At 44.9% G+C, this 19,666-nt stretch overlaps 1 protein-coding gene and 1 pseudogene across 1 annotated transcript; one reads left to right on the top strand and one right to left on the bottom strand.

Annotated features, from left to right (window-relative positions):
• Positions 1-5,098: 5,098 nt before the first annotated feature.
• On the bottom strand, positions 5,099-6,925 carry LOC147092647 (NACHT, LRR and PYD domains-containing protein 3-like). The gene is made up of 4 exons (XM_085975971.1): positions 6,761-6,925; positions 6,401-6,571; positions 6,093-6,260; positions 5,099-5,920 (listed from the first exon to the last, which is right to left on the bottom strand). Exons 1-4 carry the CDS (start codon positions 6,844-6,846, stop codon positions 5,833-5,835), a joined length of 513 nt encoding a protein of 170 aa, XP_085832097.1. The 5' UTR covers positions 6,847-6,925; the 3' UTR covers positions 5,099-5,832.
• A 2,283-nt stretch (positions 6,926-9,208) lies between these two features.
• Positions 9,209-18,863, top strand: LOC147092646 (NACHT, LRR and PYD domains-containing protein 3-like; annotated as a pseudogene).
• Positions 18,864-19,666: the final 803 nt, after the last annotated feature.

Here is a 19,666-nt window from a genome sequence, read left to right as displayed (position 1 = left end):
GATATATTTCTTGAGGGCAAAGGATCAAGGGATATGGGGAGAAAGCAGGGACAGGGTACTGAATTTGGATGATCAGCCATGATCTCATTGAATGGCAGAGCTGGCTCGAGGGGCTGAATTGGTCTACACCTGCTCCTATCTTCTATGTATCTATATTTCTATGTATGGACATTGAAGTCCCCCAAATAGAGTACATTCTGTGCCCTTGCGACTCTCAGTGCTTCTTCCAAGTGGTGTCCAACATGGAGGAGTACTGATTCATCAGCTGAGGGAGGGCGGTAGGTAGTAATCAGCAGGAGGTTTTCTTGCCCATGCTTGACCTGAAGCCTTGGGACTTCATGGAGTCCGGAGTCAATGTTGAGAACTCCCAGGGCCACTCCTTCCCGACTGTATACCACTGTGCCAACACCCCTGGTGGTTCTGTCCTGCCAGTGGGACAAGACATACCCAGGGTTGGTGAAGGAGGTGTTCAGGACATTGGCTGAAACGTAATGAAAATTTTGAGCTCCTCCAGCCGACGACACATCCTGCACACAGGTTTTGGATCTTGAACAGCAGGTGGCATCACTGCGGTGCATCCGTGAGGCTGAGAGCTACGTGGATAACATGTTTCTGGAGGTGGTAACCCCGCAGCATAAGAGAGTGCAAGCACAGAGGGAATGGGTGACCGCCTGTCAGACAAGGAGGACCAGGCAGGTAGTGCCGGAATTCCCTGGGTGCATCTCGCTTACCAACCAATATTCATCACTGGTGAGGGAGATGGATCCTCTGGGGAGTACAGCCAGAGCCAAGCACCCTACACCATGGACGGCTCAACTGTATAGGGGCAGGAGGGAGGAGGAAGATCAGAAAAGCAATAGTGGTATGGGATTCGATAGTTAGGAGAACAGACAGGAGTTTCTACGGCCGCAGGCGTGATTCGAGTGTTTATTATTATATCAAACTATTAATATTCAAAAGAAATACTAAGGTTTCAAAAAACAAAAGGTCCTGTAATGTTCCGGGTCAGAGCATTCCGTTCCTGGGCAGCATTACCCAGATCAACATAAGATTTGGCAGAAACACAGGCCGTGCGAGCGCGATAAACCAAAATATCAAAGGCTCAGGAGAGGATCTCCAGCCTGCATTCTACAACCTGCTCACCAGGGTGGCTGGCTCCCAGTGTGGGGTGTGTCTCTGTTGGTGGGTCCCTGGGTGGGTAGGTCTCTGGGTTGGGTGGTGTATGGGTTGGTCTGTCACAGTGTGCAGTGTATCTCGGTTGGTGGGAACCTGGGTGGATGGGTCTCTGGGCGAGGTGGTGACACCAAGCGTGGGTGAATCCCAATCGAAACTGTTCCCCCTCTCTGGTGGAAAATCCTCTCAGTCTCAGACTCACTATCTCAAAGCTGTCCTGGTCTGCAGTTCCATTTCATCCTACTCCTCGTCCGACATTTCAACAAAAAACGTTATTTCCTCCTTTCAGGTGTCTAGGAACACAAGTTTCAAAAACTCGATATATCAATGCCTCTGCAGTACCTTATTCCCCTTCACTCTCCTCTGATCACATCCCTTCTTCCAACCTCTCCCCTTGCCGTGCTTTCAGTATCCCCTTTGTCCTTACCCTCTCTGAATAGGAAGGATCAGTCCTCAGCAAATGCCTGAGCTTCATCCCCTTACGCTCCCATCTCAAAGAATTTCGAGTTCGGAATGGTGCTGAGCTCTTTTTCCGTCACCTTCAACTCCATGACTACTTCTTTGGCCAGGATTCGTCCCCACAGACAGCAGACACTTTCTCCCGTTTTCAGCAGTCTCGTTCTAACTGGACCCCTCCCTTTGGCCTCTAACCCTCTCACAATCTTTTTATTGCGAACTGCCAACATGACATCAGCCGTCTCCAGTTCTCTGCTCCCCTCACTCACTGCATCCTACCTCCCTCTGAACATGCAGCATTCTGTTCTCTCAGATCCAACCCTAACATTGTCATTGAACCTGCTGACAAGGGTGGTGCTGTTGTTGTTTGGCGAACTGACCGCTACCATGCTGAGGCTGAATGCCAACTCTGCCCCTCCTCCTCCTCCATCCCCCTGGACCATGACCCAGTACCAAACATCAAGCCATTGTTTCCAAGATTGTCACTGAGCTCATCTCCTCTGGTGATTTTCAATCCATGGCTGTCAACCTCATAGTCCCCCAATCCCGGACAGCCTACTTCTAACTCCATCACAAGATCCACAATAAGACGAACCTGCTAGACCCATCATTCAAGCCTGCTCTTGTCCCACCGAGCTGATTTCTTCCTATCTCGACTCTATTTTTCTCCCCTTGTCCAATCTCTTCCACCTACATTCATGAATTTTCTGACACCTTCAACCACTTTCACATTTTCCAATTTCCTGGCCCAACCGCCTCCTTTTTAATATGGACGTACAATCCCTCTACACCTCCATCCACCACCAGGATAGCCTGAGGGCGCTCCACTTCTTCCTTGAACAGAGGCCTAGCCAATCCCCATCCACCAACCCTGCTCCGCCTGGCTGAACTTGATCTCACATTGAACAACTTCTCCTTTGATTCCACTCACTTCCTCCAAATTAAAGGTGTTGCTTTGGGAACCCGCATGGGCCCTAGAAATGCCAGACTTTTCGCGGGATATGTGAAACATTCATTGTGCCAGTCATACTCAGGTCCCATCCCTCACCTTTTTCTCTGGTACATTGAGCACTCTATTGGTATCGTTTGCTCCTTCCACCCTGAACTAGAAAATGTCATTCACTTTGCTTCCAATTTCCCTTCTTCGACTTCTGTCTCCATTTCTGTGGATAGGCTGTCGACAAACATCCACTATAAGCGCACTGCCTCACACACTTCCCCCCACCCTGCTTCCTATAAGGACTCTATTCCATTCTCCTATTTCTCCATCTCCACCGCATCTGTTCTGATGATGCCTCCTTCAATACTTGTGCTTCCAACATGTCTTCCTTTTTCTTCAACCGAGGGTTCCACTCTACCGTTGTTTACGTGGCCCTCGACCGTGTCCGTTCCATTTCCCGCACTTTTGCTCTCACCCCTTCTCCTCCCTCCCAGAACCACGATAGGGTTCCCATTGCCCTCACCTTCACCCCACCAGCCTTCACATGCAATGGATCATCCTCCGCCATTTCAGCCACCTCCAGCGTGATCCCACCACCAAACACATCTTCGCCTCCCCTCACTTTCAACATTCCAAAGGGAGCTGCTTCCTCCGTAACAACCTGGACCACTCTCCTATCACCCTCAATACACAGACCCATTCGCCCGTGTTGTAAGTGATTTGCGGACCAAGTGATATACAAGGTCAACGCTCACACCATCCCAGGAAAAGATAACAGTCTCTGAGTTATGGTTCAAAATGGTCTTTTCTCGCAGGCCTGGGGAGAACCTTTCAGATCGCTGTCTGAATCCGACTCCGCCGAGGCAGTATAAAACACACATATTAGTACATAGTCATGGCTGCCATCCCTCTACGAGAATCCAATCAGATTACAATACATTTCATCCAATCAGATTACAGTACATTTCATCCAATCAGATTACAATACATTCCTTCCTTATCCGGAACTGTAGGCTAATGACGTCTCTTATAATTCTACATTGCTCAATATTTTCCCTTTAACCTTAGCAACATTACTAACTCATATTCATTATGCAAACTCGCCTTCTCTTGGGTTCTGATTAGCACATGATATATATATATCAAGACTTGCCAGCGTTAGCACTTTATAGCCCTATAGTGTGCATTACTGCACAGGCTTTCTTGTTCCGTTGCTGCTGCAGTTTCACAGACTCACAAGTTCCCCTTTTACCGAACATTCTATTCTACTTCTGCAATACAAGCAAATTGCGGTTAGTTAGCTCTGTACATGTTGTCAACTGACATTCAACTGGTTCCAACTAGATCTGTATAATTCTGGAGGCTTCTCCGGGTCATATTCTCTCCAATTTTAATACTTCAGCCCAGCACCTTCCCGTGCAAGCACAGGAAATGCAACACATGCCCTTTTACCTCCTCCCTGGGACTGACCGAGGACTCCTCCAGAGGGGACTGACTGAGACCTCCTCCAGAGGCGACGGACCGAGGCCTCCTCCAGCAGGGACTGACCCAGAACTCCTCCAGCAGGGACTGACAGAGACCTCCTCCACAGTTTGTAGCCAAAGGGGCCACACTGAGTTCTGTCCATTTATTACCTGGGGTTTAATTTCCTCTCTGGGCCCTGGTTTTGTTACCTCGGGTGAACAAGTTCATGTTCGATTGTGGCCCTTGTGTTTTAAAAAAGTTTAAAGCTTGGGGCTAAAGTAGCCCGGCCTGCAACATTACAAAAGCATGTTAACTCAGTGCGTGATGAACAGGGGCTGAGAGGAAATTAAAGTCATAAACATGAACCGGTGGATGGACATATCAAAATAAAACTTGTGTTTCGGAGTGATGCGACAACTTTGATGGAACACGGAGGCCATTTGAGGGGTTTTGATAGAGTAAATAAGGAGAAACTATTTCTGGGGCAGGAGGCAGGGTAACCAAAGGACACAGGTTTAAAATAATTGGCAAAAGAACAAGAGCAGAGGATTGTTTCTGCAGCGAGTTGTTCTGATCTGCAATGCACTGTCTGAAAGGGTGGTGGAGGCAGATTGTACTTGTATACTTGTAAAGACACAGTTTGCAGGGCTACGAGGAGAGAGAGTGACTAATTGGATCGCTCTTTCAAAGAGCCGGCACAGGCAGGATGGGCCGAATGGGCTGTATGATTCTGTGATTTGTTGCCGATTGATGGGGGCCATTTTGCTGCAGGGTGATGTTGACCATTTTGCGACAGGTGCATGGCGGCCATTTACCATTGCCTGTGGGGCGCCATTTTTAGAGTCCGAGCTGTGCTCTTTTGCTGACACTCAGTCTCACCATCTTGTGTAAATTGTATATCCAGCCTCCCGGGTAAGACCACCCGCTTCAGTAGACCAAAAGGTCGCGTCTACAGTGTCGTTTGGAGAAGGTGGGATGTATATTTGAGGAACATTTATTCAACATATTAAAACAATGAAGCCAGATTTTATGAAAATAAAGAGGAGACCAGGCGTGACCTGAAGTAAGTGGTGGAGGTTTATTAACACAACACGGGGACAACAACAATAACTGGTATTTATATAGCGGCTTTACTGTAATGAAATGACACAAAGCAATTATCAGACAAAACTTGACACTAAGCCATGTAGAGATTTTTGGAGAAATGGGCCAAAGCTCTATGAAAGAGGATAGGTTTAAGAAGCATCTAAAGGAAGAGGGAAGAGAGATAGAGCTGTGAAGAGGTTTAGGGAGATGATTCCAGAGTTTAGGGCCTTGGCAGCTGAAGTCATGGCGCCAATGTGCAGCAATGAAAATCGAGGATGTGCAGAGACACACACTGTACACAGGGACACTTGTTACAAAGTGCGACTCCTCACTGGCAGAGACACACACTGTACACAGGGACACTTGTTACAGAGTCCGACTCCTCACTGGGCGAGACACCCAGGAATACTGAGTGCAATTGCCTGTGTCCCACTGCAGCCCAGACTGAGCCCCACCCTGGACCCTTCCTGTCGGTTCATTTCCCCAGTGCCCCATTGGGGAACATTCAGCCCTGGGTATCCTGCAGAAGCAGTGCTGTGGGGCCAGGCGGCTGAGTCTCCTGACCCTGTGGCTGGGGCTCTGACCTCACAACGGGAAATGAAGCACTCAGCTCGAGCTGGTAAACCTTAAAGGGGCTGCTTAAAGGGGAGGGGCAGAAAATCGTTCCAAAATGGTCATAGAATGACATCAGTGATGGTCATCAATTGAAATGTTCACACAATCACACTCAGTCTGGGTCTGGTTTCTCGCAGCGACTCCAGGTGTCTCTTTCCATTTGAACTGAACTGATTCTCCCTCAGCCTGTAACAAATTAAATATTAAACAGGATATAAACAGATTGAACAACAGTGTAAATAACAGGGAGACTGGGGTTAATACTTCAACAATAATTACAGTCAAATATTACTCATAAAAGTGACTCAATGCCTTTGATATTTTATTTATTACATTAAACTTTAACACAAACACTCACCAGATCTGCTCCAGACTCCTGCAGTTCAGGATGAGGCGGCAGAGAGCGGGGACAGATCGGTCTGTGAAGCAGTTTGATGCCAGGGACAGAAACGTCAGTGAGCGGTTTGTACTGAGAGCGGAGGCGAGATCCTCGGCACAAGAATCTGTGAGACCGACATCAAACAGCCTGGGATCAGAGAGAGAAATAACAGGAATCAGAGCAATTCCCCAGTGTTTATTAATAACACTGTTACTGATACTAATAATAATGTACAGAGTCAGACATCCAGTTATAATAAACACAATCTCACACAGTCTGGTACTTACTCCAGTTTCTGTATTTTACAGTCCGGGTTACTCAGAGCCGCAGACAGTAGTTTCACTCTTGAATCTGCCAGTGTATTTCTACCCAGGTACAGATCCTTCAGTGACTGGTTTGTAGTGAGATTGGAGGCGAGATCCTTGATACAAGAAGCTGTGAGACCGACATCACCCAGCCTGGGGAAAGAGAGAGAGAGAGAGAAATAACAGGAATCAGAGTAAATCCCCAATGTTTGTTAATAACACTATTACAGATACTAATAATAATGTACAGTGTTTATTAAAGCACTGTTACTGATACAAATGGTAATGTTTAGTGTTATGCATCCATTTATTATCAACAGTCTCATACAGTCTGGTACTTACCACAGTTTCTGTATTTTACATTCCGGATTCCTCAGAGTTGCAGACAGTAGTTTCACTCCTGAATCTCCCAGTTTATTATTATTCATGTTCAGGACCGTCAGGGACCGATTTGTAATGAGAGCGGAGGCAAGCTTCCTGGTGCCAGAAGATGTGAGACCATTATTATACTGCCTGGTATCAGAGAGAGAAATAACAGGAATCAGAGTTGATCTCCAGTGTTTATTAATAAAACTATTGCTGATACTATTAATAATGTACAGTGTTGGACATCCAGTTATTATAAACAAAATCTCACACAGTCTGGTACTTACTCCAGTTCCTGTATTTTACAGTCCGGGTTCCTAAGAGCCGCAGACAGATGTTTCACTCCTGAATCTCCCAGTTTATTATATCCCAGTCTAAGCACAAACAGAGAGGGAGAAACAAACAGATTCAAACCCCGGATCTGATATATTTATCTCTTTCAGGTATTACAGCAACCACTGAAAATACTTCAGGAAATTAATTACCCAGTTTTCTTGTCATTGGGAATGTATCTCAATCTGTCCAACACCCCATATATTCAGGGACCGTCAGTAAACGTATTTATTAAATACAGCGCTTTGTGTGTGAAGCCTTTAAATGTCCCTCAGTCCGGTCTCAGTCCCTGATGATCAGAAATATCCTCCTGGAGCTCAGTGACCGGCCTCGTCATGTTTGGGGAAAAATCTCATTTCTGAGGCTCCTTAACTCCCGGCATTTGTGGGAAAGGGGTGATTTTCCCCAAATTTTATGATAAAGCGGTGATTCCCTGTAGTTTATACTCTGTGCATTACCTTATGTATAATAACTCGGGGTGAGTTATATTGTGAAATGGTGCTAACTGCTGCTGTAAAATCCGTCCCCCAGGATGTAATGTAACAAAGGGAGTTTATTCTGTCCCGTTACAAGTTACAAATGTCCCTGTGCTCCTAGTTTAAAGGGGAGGAGAGTCTCTCACTTTAATCCCCATTAAACTGGCTCTACATTTATTTTTGGTGTAACTGGCCTGACAGTTTTTGGGGAATATTCTTAAGTTCTCTCCCCGAGCGGGGCCTCACACACAGGGGGCGGATTATGGGGAATTTCCGTGTTCACTGCCCCCGGTTTACCCAGGAGCCGCCCACTGTGTGCGAGGCCCCACCGCTGGCTGGTGTGTGTCTGTACTCCAGGACTCATACCCCAGCACACATTAGATTGGAACATCTTTAACCGGCAGATTTAGGATCCTGAATATCAATCTTTACTCAATGATCAGGACTGTGTATAGTTGTAAATATTTACAGTTGAAAGAATTCCCGATTCCCCAATATTCCCAATCCAGGAAACTTAACCCTCGACAAGACACGCCCTGCACGGTAATGGAGTCAATATCGAACTGCTAATGATTTAACCTCGGGTTTCTCTCCTGTTTCCAGTTGAAATGGTGGATATGGAAAACATTTTAAATACATTTTATCTTTACTGCCGGATTATATTTTACTAGCTGGAGTGCCCGGCGGTGCCGGTGTAAAGTCTGCCCCTGTGCCTTGTTGGAAGAGAGAGAGAGAGAGACTGGGGGGAGAAGAGAGAGACGGGGGACGGGGAGAGAGAGAAACTGGGGGGGAGAGAGAGAGAGACTGGGGGAGAGAGAGAGAGAGAGAGAGACTGGGGGGAAGAGAGAGTGAGAGACTGTGGGGAGAGAGAGAGAGAGGCTGGGGGGAGTGAGAGAGAGAGAGACTGGGGGAGCGAGAGAGAGAGAGGCTGGGGGGAACGAGAGAGAGAGAGACTGGGGGGGAGAGAGAGAGAGAGACTGGGGGGAGAAGAGAGAGATGGGGAAGAGAGAGAGAGAGCGAAAGAGACTGTGGGAGAAGAGAGAGATGGGGGGGAGAGAACATGAACCCACGAACAATGTCACTGCCCATGGAGACCAGAGGGATCACACCCAGCTGTACATTGTTTATGTAGATAGATATCTTATTCAAAATGTACCGGAATTTAATGTCAAAACACAATCAAAAACATTCAACACATCTGTGAATAAAAATAATCCAATACCACCAGACTGCGTAAAACTGAGCGGTGGATCATTCAATTCATCAATGATCCCCCCGCTCGTTATTTCCCTGCAGAATATTCTCACACAGGGCGCTCCCAGTGCGGAGTCTCGGCCGACGGGATTCCGTCTGGAACTGGGTTGTGAAGATCAGCGGGACTCACTGGATTTCACTGGGCAGCTGTCTGTGTCACACCTGATGTGGAGAGTTCATCGTAACTCTTGGGAAATGCTCGATCCCGGAGATAACAGCTGTTGTACTGATGGGGAGGAGGGATTGATATCATGTTTAACAAGGCAATGTTCTCCTATTCATTTTAGTATTTCAGTCTAACCCTCCTATTAGTATTATATTTATTACAGGGCATCAGAGCCTGGGAACGCATGTCACCACCATGGCTGAAGGTCCAAACAGAGGAGGAGATCCAACAACTTCAAAAAGAATGAGAATGGACACAGGCATGTTCACAAAATTCTTTAAATATAATTTCTGTCCTGAGAATGGGTGCAGATGTCATGCATGAACCTGCAGCTCACACAGGAAGAGGGAACAGGGCAGAGGCGGAGTACAAAGAGTGAAGTGAGTGACCATCTAGAGGAACACCACATTCACAGATGGAGGGAGCTCCTGAGTACTGGAACTGTCCAATAGATACCTGGTATTGGGGACTGTAAGGTGGATAGAGACAGTGACTCAGAGGAGGGTCTTCCTGAGGAACAGTGTGGTACCAGGGAGCAGGAGGCCACCGCGAGTGGGGCGAGAGTGAGAGGCAGGTGGAGCACAGGAATAGGACGGTGATAAACTTCTCTAATGTGTAGAGATCCAACTCTTTTAGTCTATCTTGATAACTAAGAAGCTTTAGACTGGGTTTAAAGTCTAGTGGCCCTCCTCTGCACCCTTTCCAAAGCCACAATATTGCCCACCATGTGAGGAGACCCAAACTGGGCATAGTATTCCAAGTGAACCTGACAATGGTCTTGCACAAGGAAAAAATACTATTCCTCATCTTATACACAATTGTCATATGAATGCAACCAATACCCTAATTGCTCGAGCTTTCACTTCATTGCTCATGTACTTTTAGACATGTATACACTAGATTGCACAGATCTTTCTTTCTCCACTTTCTTTAATGTTTCTCCCTGAAGGGTGTATGAATGTTGAGCATTCGCCCTGCCCACACACACAACACTCCACTTGTCCAACTTAAACATCATTTGCCAGTAATGAACCCAATCTTGAAACACATTAAGATACAGATTTGTTGAGATGTGACTATACAGGTCAAAGGAATGTCGTACATGCGGTGTATATGGGTTATCAGAAGGTGATGGATGATATGGCTCACAGGAGGCTTCAGCCGTTTGGTATAAGAAGAAATGTAGTCGCTGGGTTGAAAGTGGATAATGTGTTTTGTTTTCTCCATTTGTGTTCACAGATCCGAACTCTACAATCACTGAGTTGTTGACAAAGTACGACGATTACTAGCTGTTTCAGTTGACAAAATTCTACCGGGACAGACTGGAACAGGCGATTGGAGGAGGGGTGGACGGTGTCAGCTTGTTGTTAACATATGAGGCATTTCAGTGGACAAGAACATCGGGTAAGTGGGAGGGACACGGAATGAGTTTGGATTATTTAAACATCACAGAACTGATAGGAAATCAGAACTTAGGGTGTTACTGAAATGAAACAGGCCCAATAGGAAAGAAATGGATAAAACTGAAAATATTGTGAATCTGAAACAATGATGCGAAGAGGGGAAAATACCCAGCGGATCCGACAGTATCTGTACAAAGGACAGGCGAACGGTTCAGGTATAACTCTTGTGTGGACTGAAAAAAAAGGGAAAAGTTTTAGTGGGACTGGGAAACGGAGATACCAGAGGCAACAGACAGGGATTAAATGGAAGGTCATGAGTTGACTGAACTGAGAATTACTTAAAGAAAATTAAGGAACTGAGAGATGACAAAACTCCTCTGCAGAGTGAATGAGAGGCATTTGAAGAACAGGAACAAAAATATTAAAATGCGTGAGACCCAAATCGGGAAACTAAGCCCAAAACTGTGAGGATTGAAAGACTGATGCCGTGCAAGCTTTATTTTCTCCCCCATACTTCACGGAGTCAATTTCAATTTTGGCGGAGACACAATACGGGCGATAGAACCTGTGGTGGAGTGTCACACCCCAGGAGAGCACTTCAGGAAATTACAGCAAGCAGCCTATATTCTGCCAGTTGCCTTCAATGGAATAGAACTAAATGCAAATGATAATCGGGCAGGGTGTGTAAAGGACGGTCCATCAGGTAGCAGCCGTCAAGTTGAAAATCTAGGCAAACGAACCTAATCCCAATCTTCTGCTCGCTACAGATTCCCGTTAATATCCCACCTGGTCTAAGCCTAACCTCCTGCTCACTACATCTTACCGTTAATATCCCACCTCGTCTATTCCCAACCTCCTGCTCACTACCCCTTACTGTTAATATCCCACCTGGTCTATTCCCAACCTCCTGCTCAATATCCCTTACCGTTAATATCCAACCTAGTCTATTCCCAACCTCCTGCTCACTATCCATTACCGTTAATATCCCAACTAGTCTAATCCCAACCTCCTGCTCACTACAGATTCCCGTTAATATCCCACCTGGTCTAATCGTAACCTTCTGCTCACTACCCCTTACCGTTAATATCCCACCTAGTCTAATCCCAACCTCCTGCTCCCTATCCAGTACCGATAATATCCCACCTGGTCTAATCCTAACCTGCTCACTACCCCTTACCGTTAATATCCCACCTAGTCTAATCACAGCCTCCTGCTCACTACCCATTACCGTTAATATCCCACCTAGTCTAATCCCAACCTCCTGCTCACTATCCATTACCGTTAATATCCCAGCTAGTCTAATCCCAACCACCTGCTCACTACCCATTACCGTTAATATCTCACCTAGTCTAATCCCAACCTCCTGCTCATTACCCATTACCGTTAATATCCCACCTAGTCTAATCCCAACCTCCTGCTCACTACCCAATACCGTTAATATCCCACTTAGTCTCATCCCAACCTCCTGCTCACTACCCATTATCGTAATATCCCACCGAGTCTAATCCCAATCTTCTGTTCATTCCCCATATTCTATCTTTCCTTTTATCCACGCAACAACAGAATCATCCAGTATAACAATTGTCGATTTACTTCCACAGTAGTTGTGTGAGTGAATTATTATTTCTATCCACATCGTGCAGAATAGAGTTACATGTTCTGCGCCTGAGCTCTTGGTGTGGAACGTCACTCCCCAGGGCAGAAGATCAGGAAATTGAACTAATTCAGTCTGTAATTTCCTGTCTGCTAACTTTAATGAATGGATTTCTACTTTATTTTGGGTACTGAGAGCAAGGCTGGGGCTGAAATATTGAGTTGCATATTTATATATTATTTCACTGTTTTGGATCTATTAAAAATATTCTGTCATTTATTTAGTTTGAATTTTCCTCCAGTTAAACATTGGGAAGATTGAAGCATTGTAATCCACCCCCACCACGACCACTGTCTCGATACTTAATTTCATCCCCCTCCCCGGCCACTCTCTGAGGCTTAACCTGACGGTTCTCAAACTCGGCGTCCTATTTGCTCTCGAACTGAGCTTCGAACTCCATATCCTCTCCGTGAGAAATACATCCTAATTACACCTCCATAACATTGGCCGTCTCCACCCCTCTCAGCCCATCTGCTGCTGAAGCCATCATCCGTTACTTTGTCCCCATTAAACTCGATTATACCAATTCTGCCTTGGCCGGCCTCCCCTTCTCCGCCCACTGTAAACTTCAGCTCATCCAAAACTCTGCTGCCTGTAAGCTGTCCCGCCCAGTGCCCACTCAGCTATCACTCACGCACCTATTGTGGATCCTGGCCCGCGAATGCCTCCAATTGAAAATTCTCAGTCTCCTGTTCAAATCCCCTCATGGCCTCCCCCTTCCCTATCTCTGTAATCTCCTGCAGGCCCACAGCAGTCCCACAACTCTAGAATTACCTGTTCCTCTAACTGTGGCACATCCTCCTGCCTTCACCAGTGTTGGCCGAACATTTTGTTGCATAAGGCCCCATGCTCTGTAGTTCAACCCTTAAAGCCCACCGCCTCTCCTCCTTCAGCTACTCCTTTAAACTTAGCACTTTCATCGAGCGTCACTCAAACCATTAATACCTCATCCTTCTTGTTCTAGTTACATCATATTGATTTCCCATCATTGCCTTAATTCAAGATGTTTACGGAATATTCAGCCCCTGTTCAGAATGGATCAGTACCCGGCCCAGTGATTACCTTCTGTGCTCAAAACAACTGGGTGATCCCATCACTGAGCTGATCCTTTCCTTCTCATTCTCAGTGTTTGTCTTTCACTCTGCTCCTCAATATATTAATTATTATACTTTACAGAAAGTCACTGAGCTCGCGGAGAAGGGAAACCGGGCGGACAGTTCCAAACTTCTCCTAAATCTGGTGATGGAGAAAGGCTCCCGGGCCCGAAGGGTGATTTGGGAATCCTTTTTAAAAATGCGCCATGGGGTGCCAAAGCTGGACAAAATACTGAAAGAAATGCAGGAACTTGGCATGGTAAACTCAGACGCTGAATTCAAATTCAGGTTCAAACTTTGCAGATTTTACTATAATATTACACAGATCTGATTTCATGAACGGTCATTGATTTAAACAGGTTCTGATCCATTTGTTTACATGAACATCGCATGAGGTTTATCCAAGTACCCAGTCAACTGGAAGGTTAGTGATGACATGGCGATTTCAAACCATTTATTTCACTTCTGAGAATAATAATGTTTGACTGTTGCTGTTTGTTAAGAGTTTGTCAGAAACTGGGAATCAAAAATTCAAAGGCTGGGGAAAAAGAATAAATGTTTATTTAGATTTTTAAATCTTCAAATCTTCTGTGTTCTGAATTATTTGTAAATTTACAGATTTATATTACTCCAGTTAATCGAGATGCAGATTGTAAAGCCCCATACACACCTGGCAGGATCCTGATCTACTGTGAAATCCCATACACACCTGGCATGATCCTGATACACAGTGAAACCCCATACATACCTGGCAGGATCCTGATGCACTGTGAAACCCCATACACACCTGGCAGGATCCTGATACACTGTGAAACCCCATACACACCTGGCAGGATCCTGATACACTGTGAAAACCCATACACACCTGGCAGCATCCTGATACACTGTGAAACCCCATACACACCTGGCAGCATCCTGATACACTGTGAAACCCCATACACAACTGGCAGCATCATGATCTACTGTGAAACCCCATTCACACCTGGCAGGATCCTGATCTACTGTGAAACCCCATACACACCTGGCAGCATCCTGATACACTGTGAAACCCCATAGACACCTGGCAGGATCCTGATACACTGGGAAACCCCATACACACCTGGCAGAATCCTGATCTACTGTGAAACCCCATACACACCTGGCAGGATCCTGTTACACTGTGAAACCCCATACACACCTGGCAGCATCCTGATACACTGTGACACCCCATACACACCTGGCAGGATCCTGATATACTGTGAAACCCCCTACACACCTGGCAGCATCCTGATACAATGTGAAACCCCACACACACCTGGCAAGATCCAGATACACTGTGAAACCCCATACACACCTGGCAGGATCCTGATCTACTGTGAAACCCCATACTCACCTGGCAGAATTCTGACACACTGAATCAAAGGACCTTGAGCCTGATGTGCAAGTTACTGTGCACGTGGGCTTCAATTCCAGCATAAATTGTCAGAAAAATATTTGAGAAATGGGAAACAGTGAAATATTTTCATTGTACATCACGTCATGACCTGTCCAACTGTGCTCGATCCAATCTGAGAAGATGTTCAGATGTTCACACACTCATACATTAACCGAGGAGGAAAATGAGGGATTGACCATGTTATGCATGATTAGAAATTGATTGGACAGATTACCACTGGCAATGAAACAGACAATCTAGACACAGAGAAGCTTGTTGTACTGCTCAAATGTCCTTTCATTCAGGAGGAATTTGAATCCCAATTTACTGATTATCAGAAATATATTTGTAATTTTCAATACTTATTGTAGGAAACCCATATCCAAATTAAATGATGGAGTTTAATTATTGTAGCAGTTCAAATGAACACTCAATCTTTTCTTTCCCAATGTAACACTGAGTGAATTGGGCGGTAGTTCTATTTCTGATTCTAATCGGTTATGTGAAGAGACTGTTATATGAAGTAAATAATGTGAGTGTAAAATCACTGGAAAAGTTATTTGCATTTTCTGATTCACAAGAGGAGGATATCTAGGGAAACAAAAGGCCACTTTGGTCCAAACAAGTCTCTCCCTGTTAGAGATGAACCCACCTGCCCCATCTCTCAGTGTATCCACAGAAACACAACCAATTGTCTCTTCTCTCAAATTACACTGCCCCTGAGTGTTCTCCCTGGTAACTTGTCTCCCGCTCTATTACCCATCGGTGAAAAAGATAACACAGCGTAACTTCTGTACATTCACAGTCTGTCCCTCTCCCAGTGCCCACACTACCCCAGATAACCTGCCCAGGGTCCTGAGACTGACCCTTTGTTCTAGACCCCCCAGCCAGGGGAAACATCCTCACAGCATCCAGTCTGTCCAGCCCTGTCAGAATTTTATACGTTTCAATGAGATCCCCTCTCATTCTTCTAAACTGTAGTGAATACCGGCCTAGTCGAACCAATCTCTCCTCATATGACAGTCCTGCCATCCCAGGAATCTCGCAACATTTCACTGACTAGTAAAATGTTATTGAGAAGTTGTTTTATTTTAATACAACTAACATTAAGAACCACTTTCTGTCTATTCTAATTGAAGATGTTCAACAGAAACACAAGGAAACTCTCCAGGTACAAAGTGGAACACTGAGAGTGAACACTATCCTAATAAAGGAGAAGGTTAAGATTTCCCAGCTGGTTGATCGATACGCTGAGCTAACGGTCATTTCTACTGTTCGAGATCGGACACTTGTCGAACAGGAACTGCTGGCAAGAGGCCGAGACCATGAAAAGTGGAGAGAGAAAAATCTCCAGAGAGAGCTGGAAAAATTCCGAACTGATCAATTGTTCCAGAGCAGTTTTTCCTGGAGAAAATCCAATTCTGGGAATTCAGCAGCAGTGAGCGGAGTCGCGGGGATTGGAAAAACAACAATGGTACAAAAGATTGTTCATGACTGGGCCACTGGGAAAATATACCCAAACTTTCAATTTGTTTTCTGCTTTAAATTCCGGGATTTGAACGCTATTAACTGTAGAATAAACCTGAGGAATCTGATACTCAATTTCTATGCTTACTTTGGGAATGTTCTGGGAGAGCTCTGGAAGAACCCAGGGGGATTGCTGTTTATATTCGATGGTTTGGATGAATTCAAGGACAGGATCGATTTTGCTTATAATCAGAGAAATACAGTGGATGATTACAGGTGCACAGATCCAGGAGAATGCTGTGAAGTGTCTGACATTGTTTGCAGTTTAATACAGCACAAGCTGCTCACAGGATGTTCAGTGCTGGTGACCAGCCACCCCACTGCAATACAGTTATTGGAAAAGGCTGAGATCAGTGTCTGGGCTGAAACCCTGGGATTTGTTGGTGAAGAACGGAAGGAATATTTCAACAAGTTTTTTGAAGAGAAGACGATGGCAACAGTTGTTTTCAAGCATGTGGAGGAGAACGCGATCCTGTACACCATGCGCTACAACCCTTCAAACTGCTGGATCCTTGGTCTGGCACTGGGTCCCTTCTTTACACAAAGAGACAGGAATCTGCAGCGAGGTCCCAAGGCCATCACCCAACTATATTCCTACTATATTTACAACATTCTGGAAAACCATGGCCGAAAGATTGATAGCCTCCGTGATGTGTTACTGAAGCTTGGTGAGATGGCATTCACAGCAGTCTGCGAGAAGATTGTGTTTAGACATGGAGATTTGATCAAGTACAATCTGCAACCTACCCAGTTCCTGTCTATGTTCATGATGGAACTTTTGGAGAGAGATGATTCTGCCCAGAGCGTGGAGTATAAGATTCCCGCACCTCACCATCCAAGAGTTTGTAGCTGCACTCGCACAATTCCTGATTCCAGATCCCGGCGACATCCTGAAACTCCTCAGAGAATCCCACAGCAAGGAAGATGGGCGATTTGAGATATTTCCCCGTTTTGTTGCTGGTCTCTCCTCCCCACAGGCAGCTCGACCCCTGGAGGAGTTTCTGGGTCCACTTCTTCATCAAACCACCTGCCGAGTGATTGACTGGGTGAAGGAGAAGGTTGAAGGACAGATTGGAAACACAGAGAGTGAAATTGATAAAATGTAACTCCTGAACACATTCCACTACCTGTTTGAGTCTCAGAATAAAGCACTGGCTCGGAAAACAGTGGGATCTGTGGAAAAACTTACATTAAATTTATTGGGACTAACCCCGATTGACTGTGCAGTCCTGTCTCATATCATTGGACTCTGTGATACAATAAAACACCTCGATCTACAGGACTGCTGCATTCAGTGTGAAGGACTCCAGCGGCTTGGACCCGTACTGCACAAATGCCGGGTGTTGAGGTAACTGTTCATTTGTTACTGTAGCTGTTATTTCTGTTGTTGAACAGAACACCAGCTTGTGGTTCAACTTTAGAGAAGCAGATTCATAAAAAAATTACAAAGGAACCACAGAACGAGGGTACAATTCCAAGGTGGGAAATGGGAATGGAGCCTTGCCATCAATCAGGGATGTTGCAATACTTATCGGGGTCTGGAATAATTTAACCATGAAATTAGAACAGAAAATTACATTATATGGATTAATAATGGCAGCAGAAAATAAATACGCCAAACGAGTTAATAATATATCTTTTAACGATTTTTATCTGCACTGGTATTTAACTCGTTTCACAATATAACTCACCAAGATATTATGTAGATTAATATAATGCACAGAGTATTAAAGTACAGGGAAATCACCTCTGTATCACCTCTGTATCATTTAATTCGGGGAAAATCGCCCCGTTGCCATAAACACCGGGATATAAGGAGCAGCAGAAATGAGACAAGTTTCCGCATACATGACGGGGCCGGTCACTGAGCTCCAGGAGGGCAATTCTCATCATTGGGGAATGAGACCGGACTGAGGGACATTTAAAGGCTTCACACAGACAGCACTTCATTTAATACATACGGAGAAGTTTGAATTGTCCTTCACCAGTAGCGCGAAATCAGTGATAGTGAATTGCTAGCCAGTTTACACCACTCACAATTTTATTTTCTGTTGAGATCAACTGAAAGGAAAATGGGCAAGGTGTATAATGGGCGGTAGGTGGATCCAATGCCGTCCGTTACACAGTAGTGACAAAAGTTCAAATTACCCCCATTGAGATAATTTTGAGACAATACAATCTCTGCATTGATTTCCTGATATTGCTTCCATGTTTCCTCTAATAACGGAGAGACAAAATTTGCATCAGATCCGAGGTTTGACTCAGTTTGTTTCCCACTCTCTGCCTGTGTTTAGTCTGCGGAGTAATAATCTGGGAGATTCAGAAGCGAAACTAGTGTCTGTGGCTCTGAGGAACCCGCACTGTAAAATACAGACACTGGAGTAAGTACCAGGCTGAGAGATTGTTTGTAATAACTGGATGTCTAACACTGTATATTAGTATCATTAATAGTGTTATTAATAAACACAGTACATTATTTATTGTCAGTAATAGTGTTAATAAATACTGTACATTATTAGTATCAGTTATTAATAAACTGTACTGTATAAGTATGAAGAGTGGTATTAAAGCTATTTTCGGTAGTATCTCCAATAATTTCATTAATAAACAATGTAACTTATTATTTTTTAACAGTAATAATAATAGACGCTGTAAATTAAGCAGAGTATTAGTAATGGCATTAATAATAAGCAGTGGTGGTGACATTGAAAGTGGGCAGGCGTGCAAATCAAGCAAAATCACAATTGCCGACCATTAAGCGCATGACCAAAATTTAGATCTATTGAAGTCGATGGAACTTAAAATCAGGAGGAGTGTATAACCAGAGACTGATGCCATACTGCCTATTCTGAATCCCTGCCCATGCCCAATTGTAACCACACTGTGTTTTACCTTGATTTCCATTATTTATCTCTTTCTGATCCCTAGTCTGCAAAACAACGATCTCACAGATTCTTGTGCCAGGAATCTCGCCTCTGCTCTCAGTACAAACCGCTCACTGATGGTTCTGAACCTGGGTAATAATACACTGGGAGATTCAGGAGTGAAACTGCTGTCTGCGGCTCTGAGGATTCCGGACTGTAAAATACAGAAACTGGAGTAAGTAACAGAGTGTGTGAGTTTGTTTTTAAAGTAACTGGATCTCCTCTGAATTATTTGTCCTCCTGTCCAATATAATTTCCCTGCATATAAAATCTTCCTATTAATGACCAACCCCTCGTGCTTTCCATCTGACGTGGCCTCTCTATTCCGCTCATCTCAATCACAGATTAGGTCACCTCTGCTCACTTCCTTCTTTCCCTCACCGTTCACATCGCCTCTCCTTCCAATCACACTTCCTGTGGTTTTCACCCCTGGAATAAACCCTTCCCAAGTAACGTGCGAAGGCACTTTAAGATTCCCAAATATTTAGCTTTGGTCCTCCATTCACTATGGTTAATAGTTCATAAGGTTTGAAAGGTCTTAATTTTGTGGTTTATAGTTGCTAAGTTCTCCGTTGTGTAGCAGGGAGTGCTAGTAAACAAGGGCCCTGTATATATCATTTCATTGTAGTGTAGTTGT

Source organism: Somniosus microcephalus, unplaced genomic scaffold (assembly GCF_052327205.1).
Source record: "Somniosus microcephalus isolate GS21.2 unplaced genomic scaffold, FLI_Smic_1.0 unresolved_chr2, whole genome shotgun sequence".
Lineage (NCBI taxonomy): Eukaryota > Metazoa > Chordata > Chondrichthyes > Squaliformes > Somniosidae > Somniosus > Somniosus microcephalus.
This window is presented reverse-complemented; position numbering and strand designations above follow the sequence as displayed.

What these genes read in the sequence shown, in the direction of transcription:
- LOC147092647 (XM_085975971.1), bottom strand. Translation starts at nt 6,846, where the DNA reads ATGAATAATAATAAACTGGGAGATTCAGGAGTGAAACTACTGTCTGCA. An exon ending in TGTAAAATACAGAAACTGTG is followed by an intron (nt 6,572 to 6,760) that starts GTAAGTACCAGA and finishes CTCTTTCCCCAG; the next exon opens with GCTGGGTGATGTCGGTCTCA. An exon ending in TGTAAAATACAGAAACTGGA is followed by an intron (nt 6,261 to 6,400) that starts GTAAGTACCAGA and finishes CTCTGATCCCAG; the next exon opens with GCTGTTTGATGTCGGTCTCA.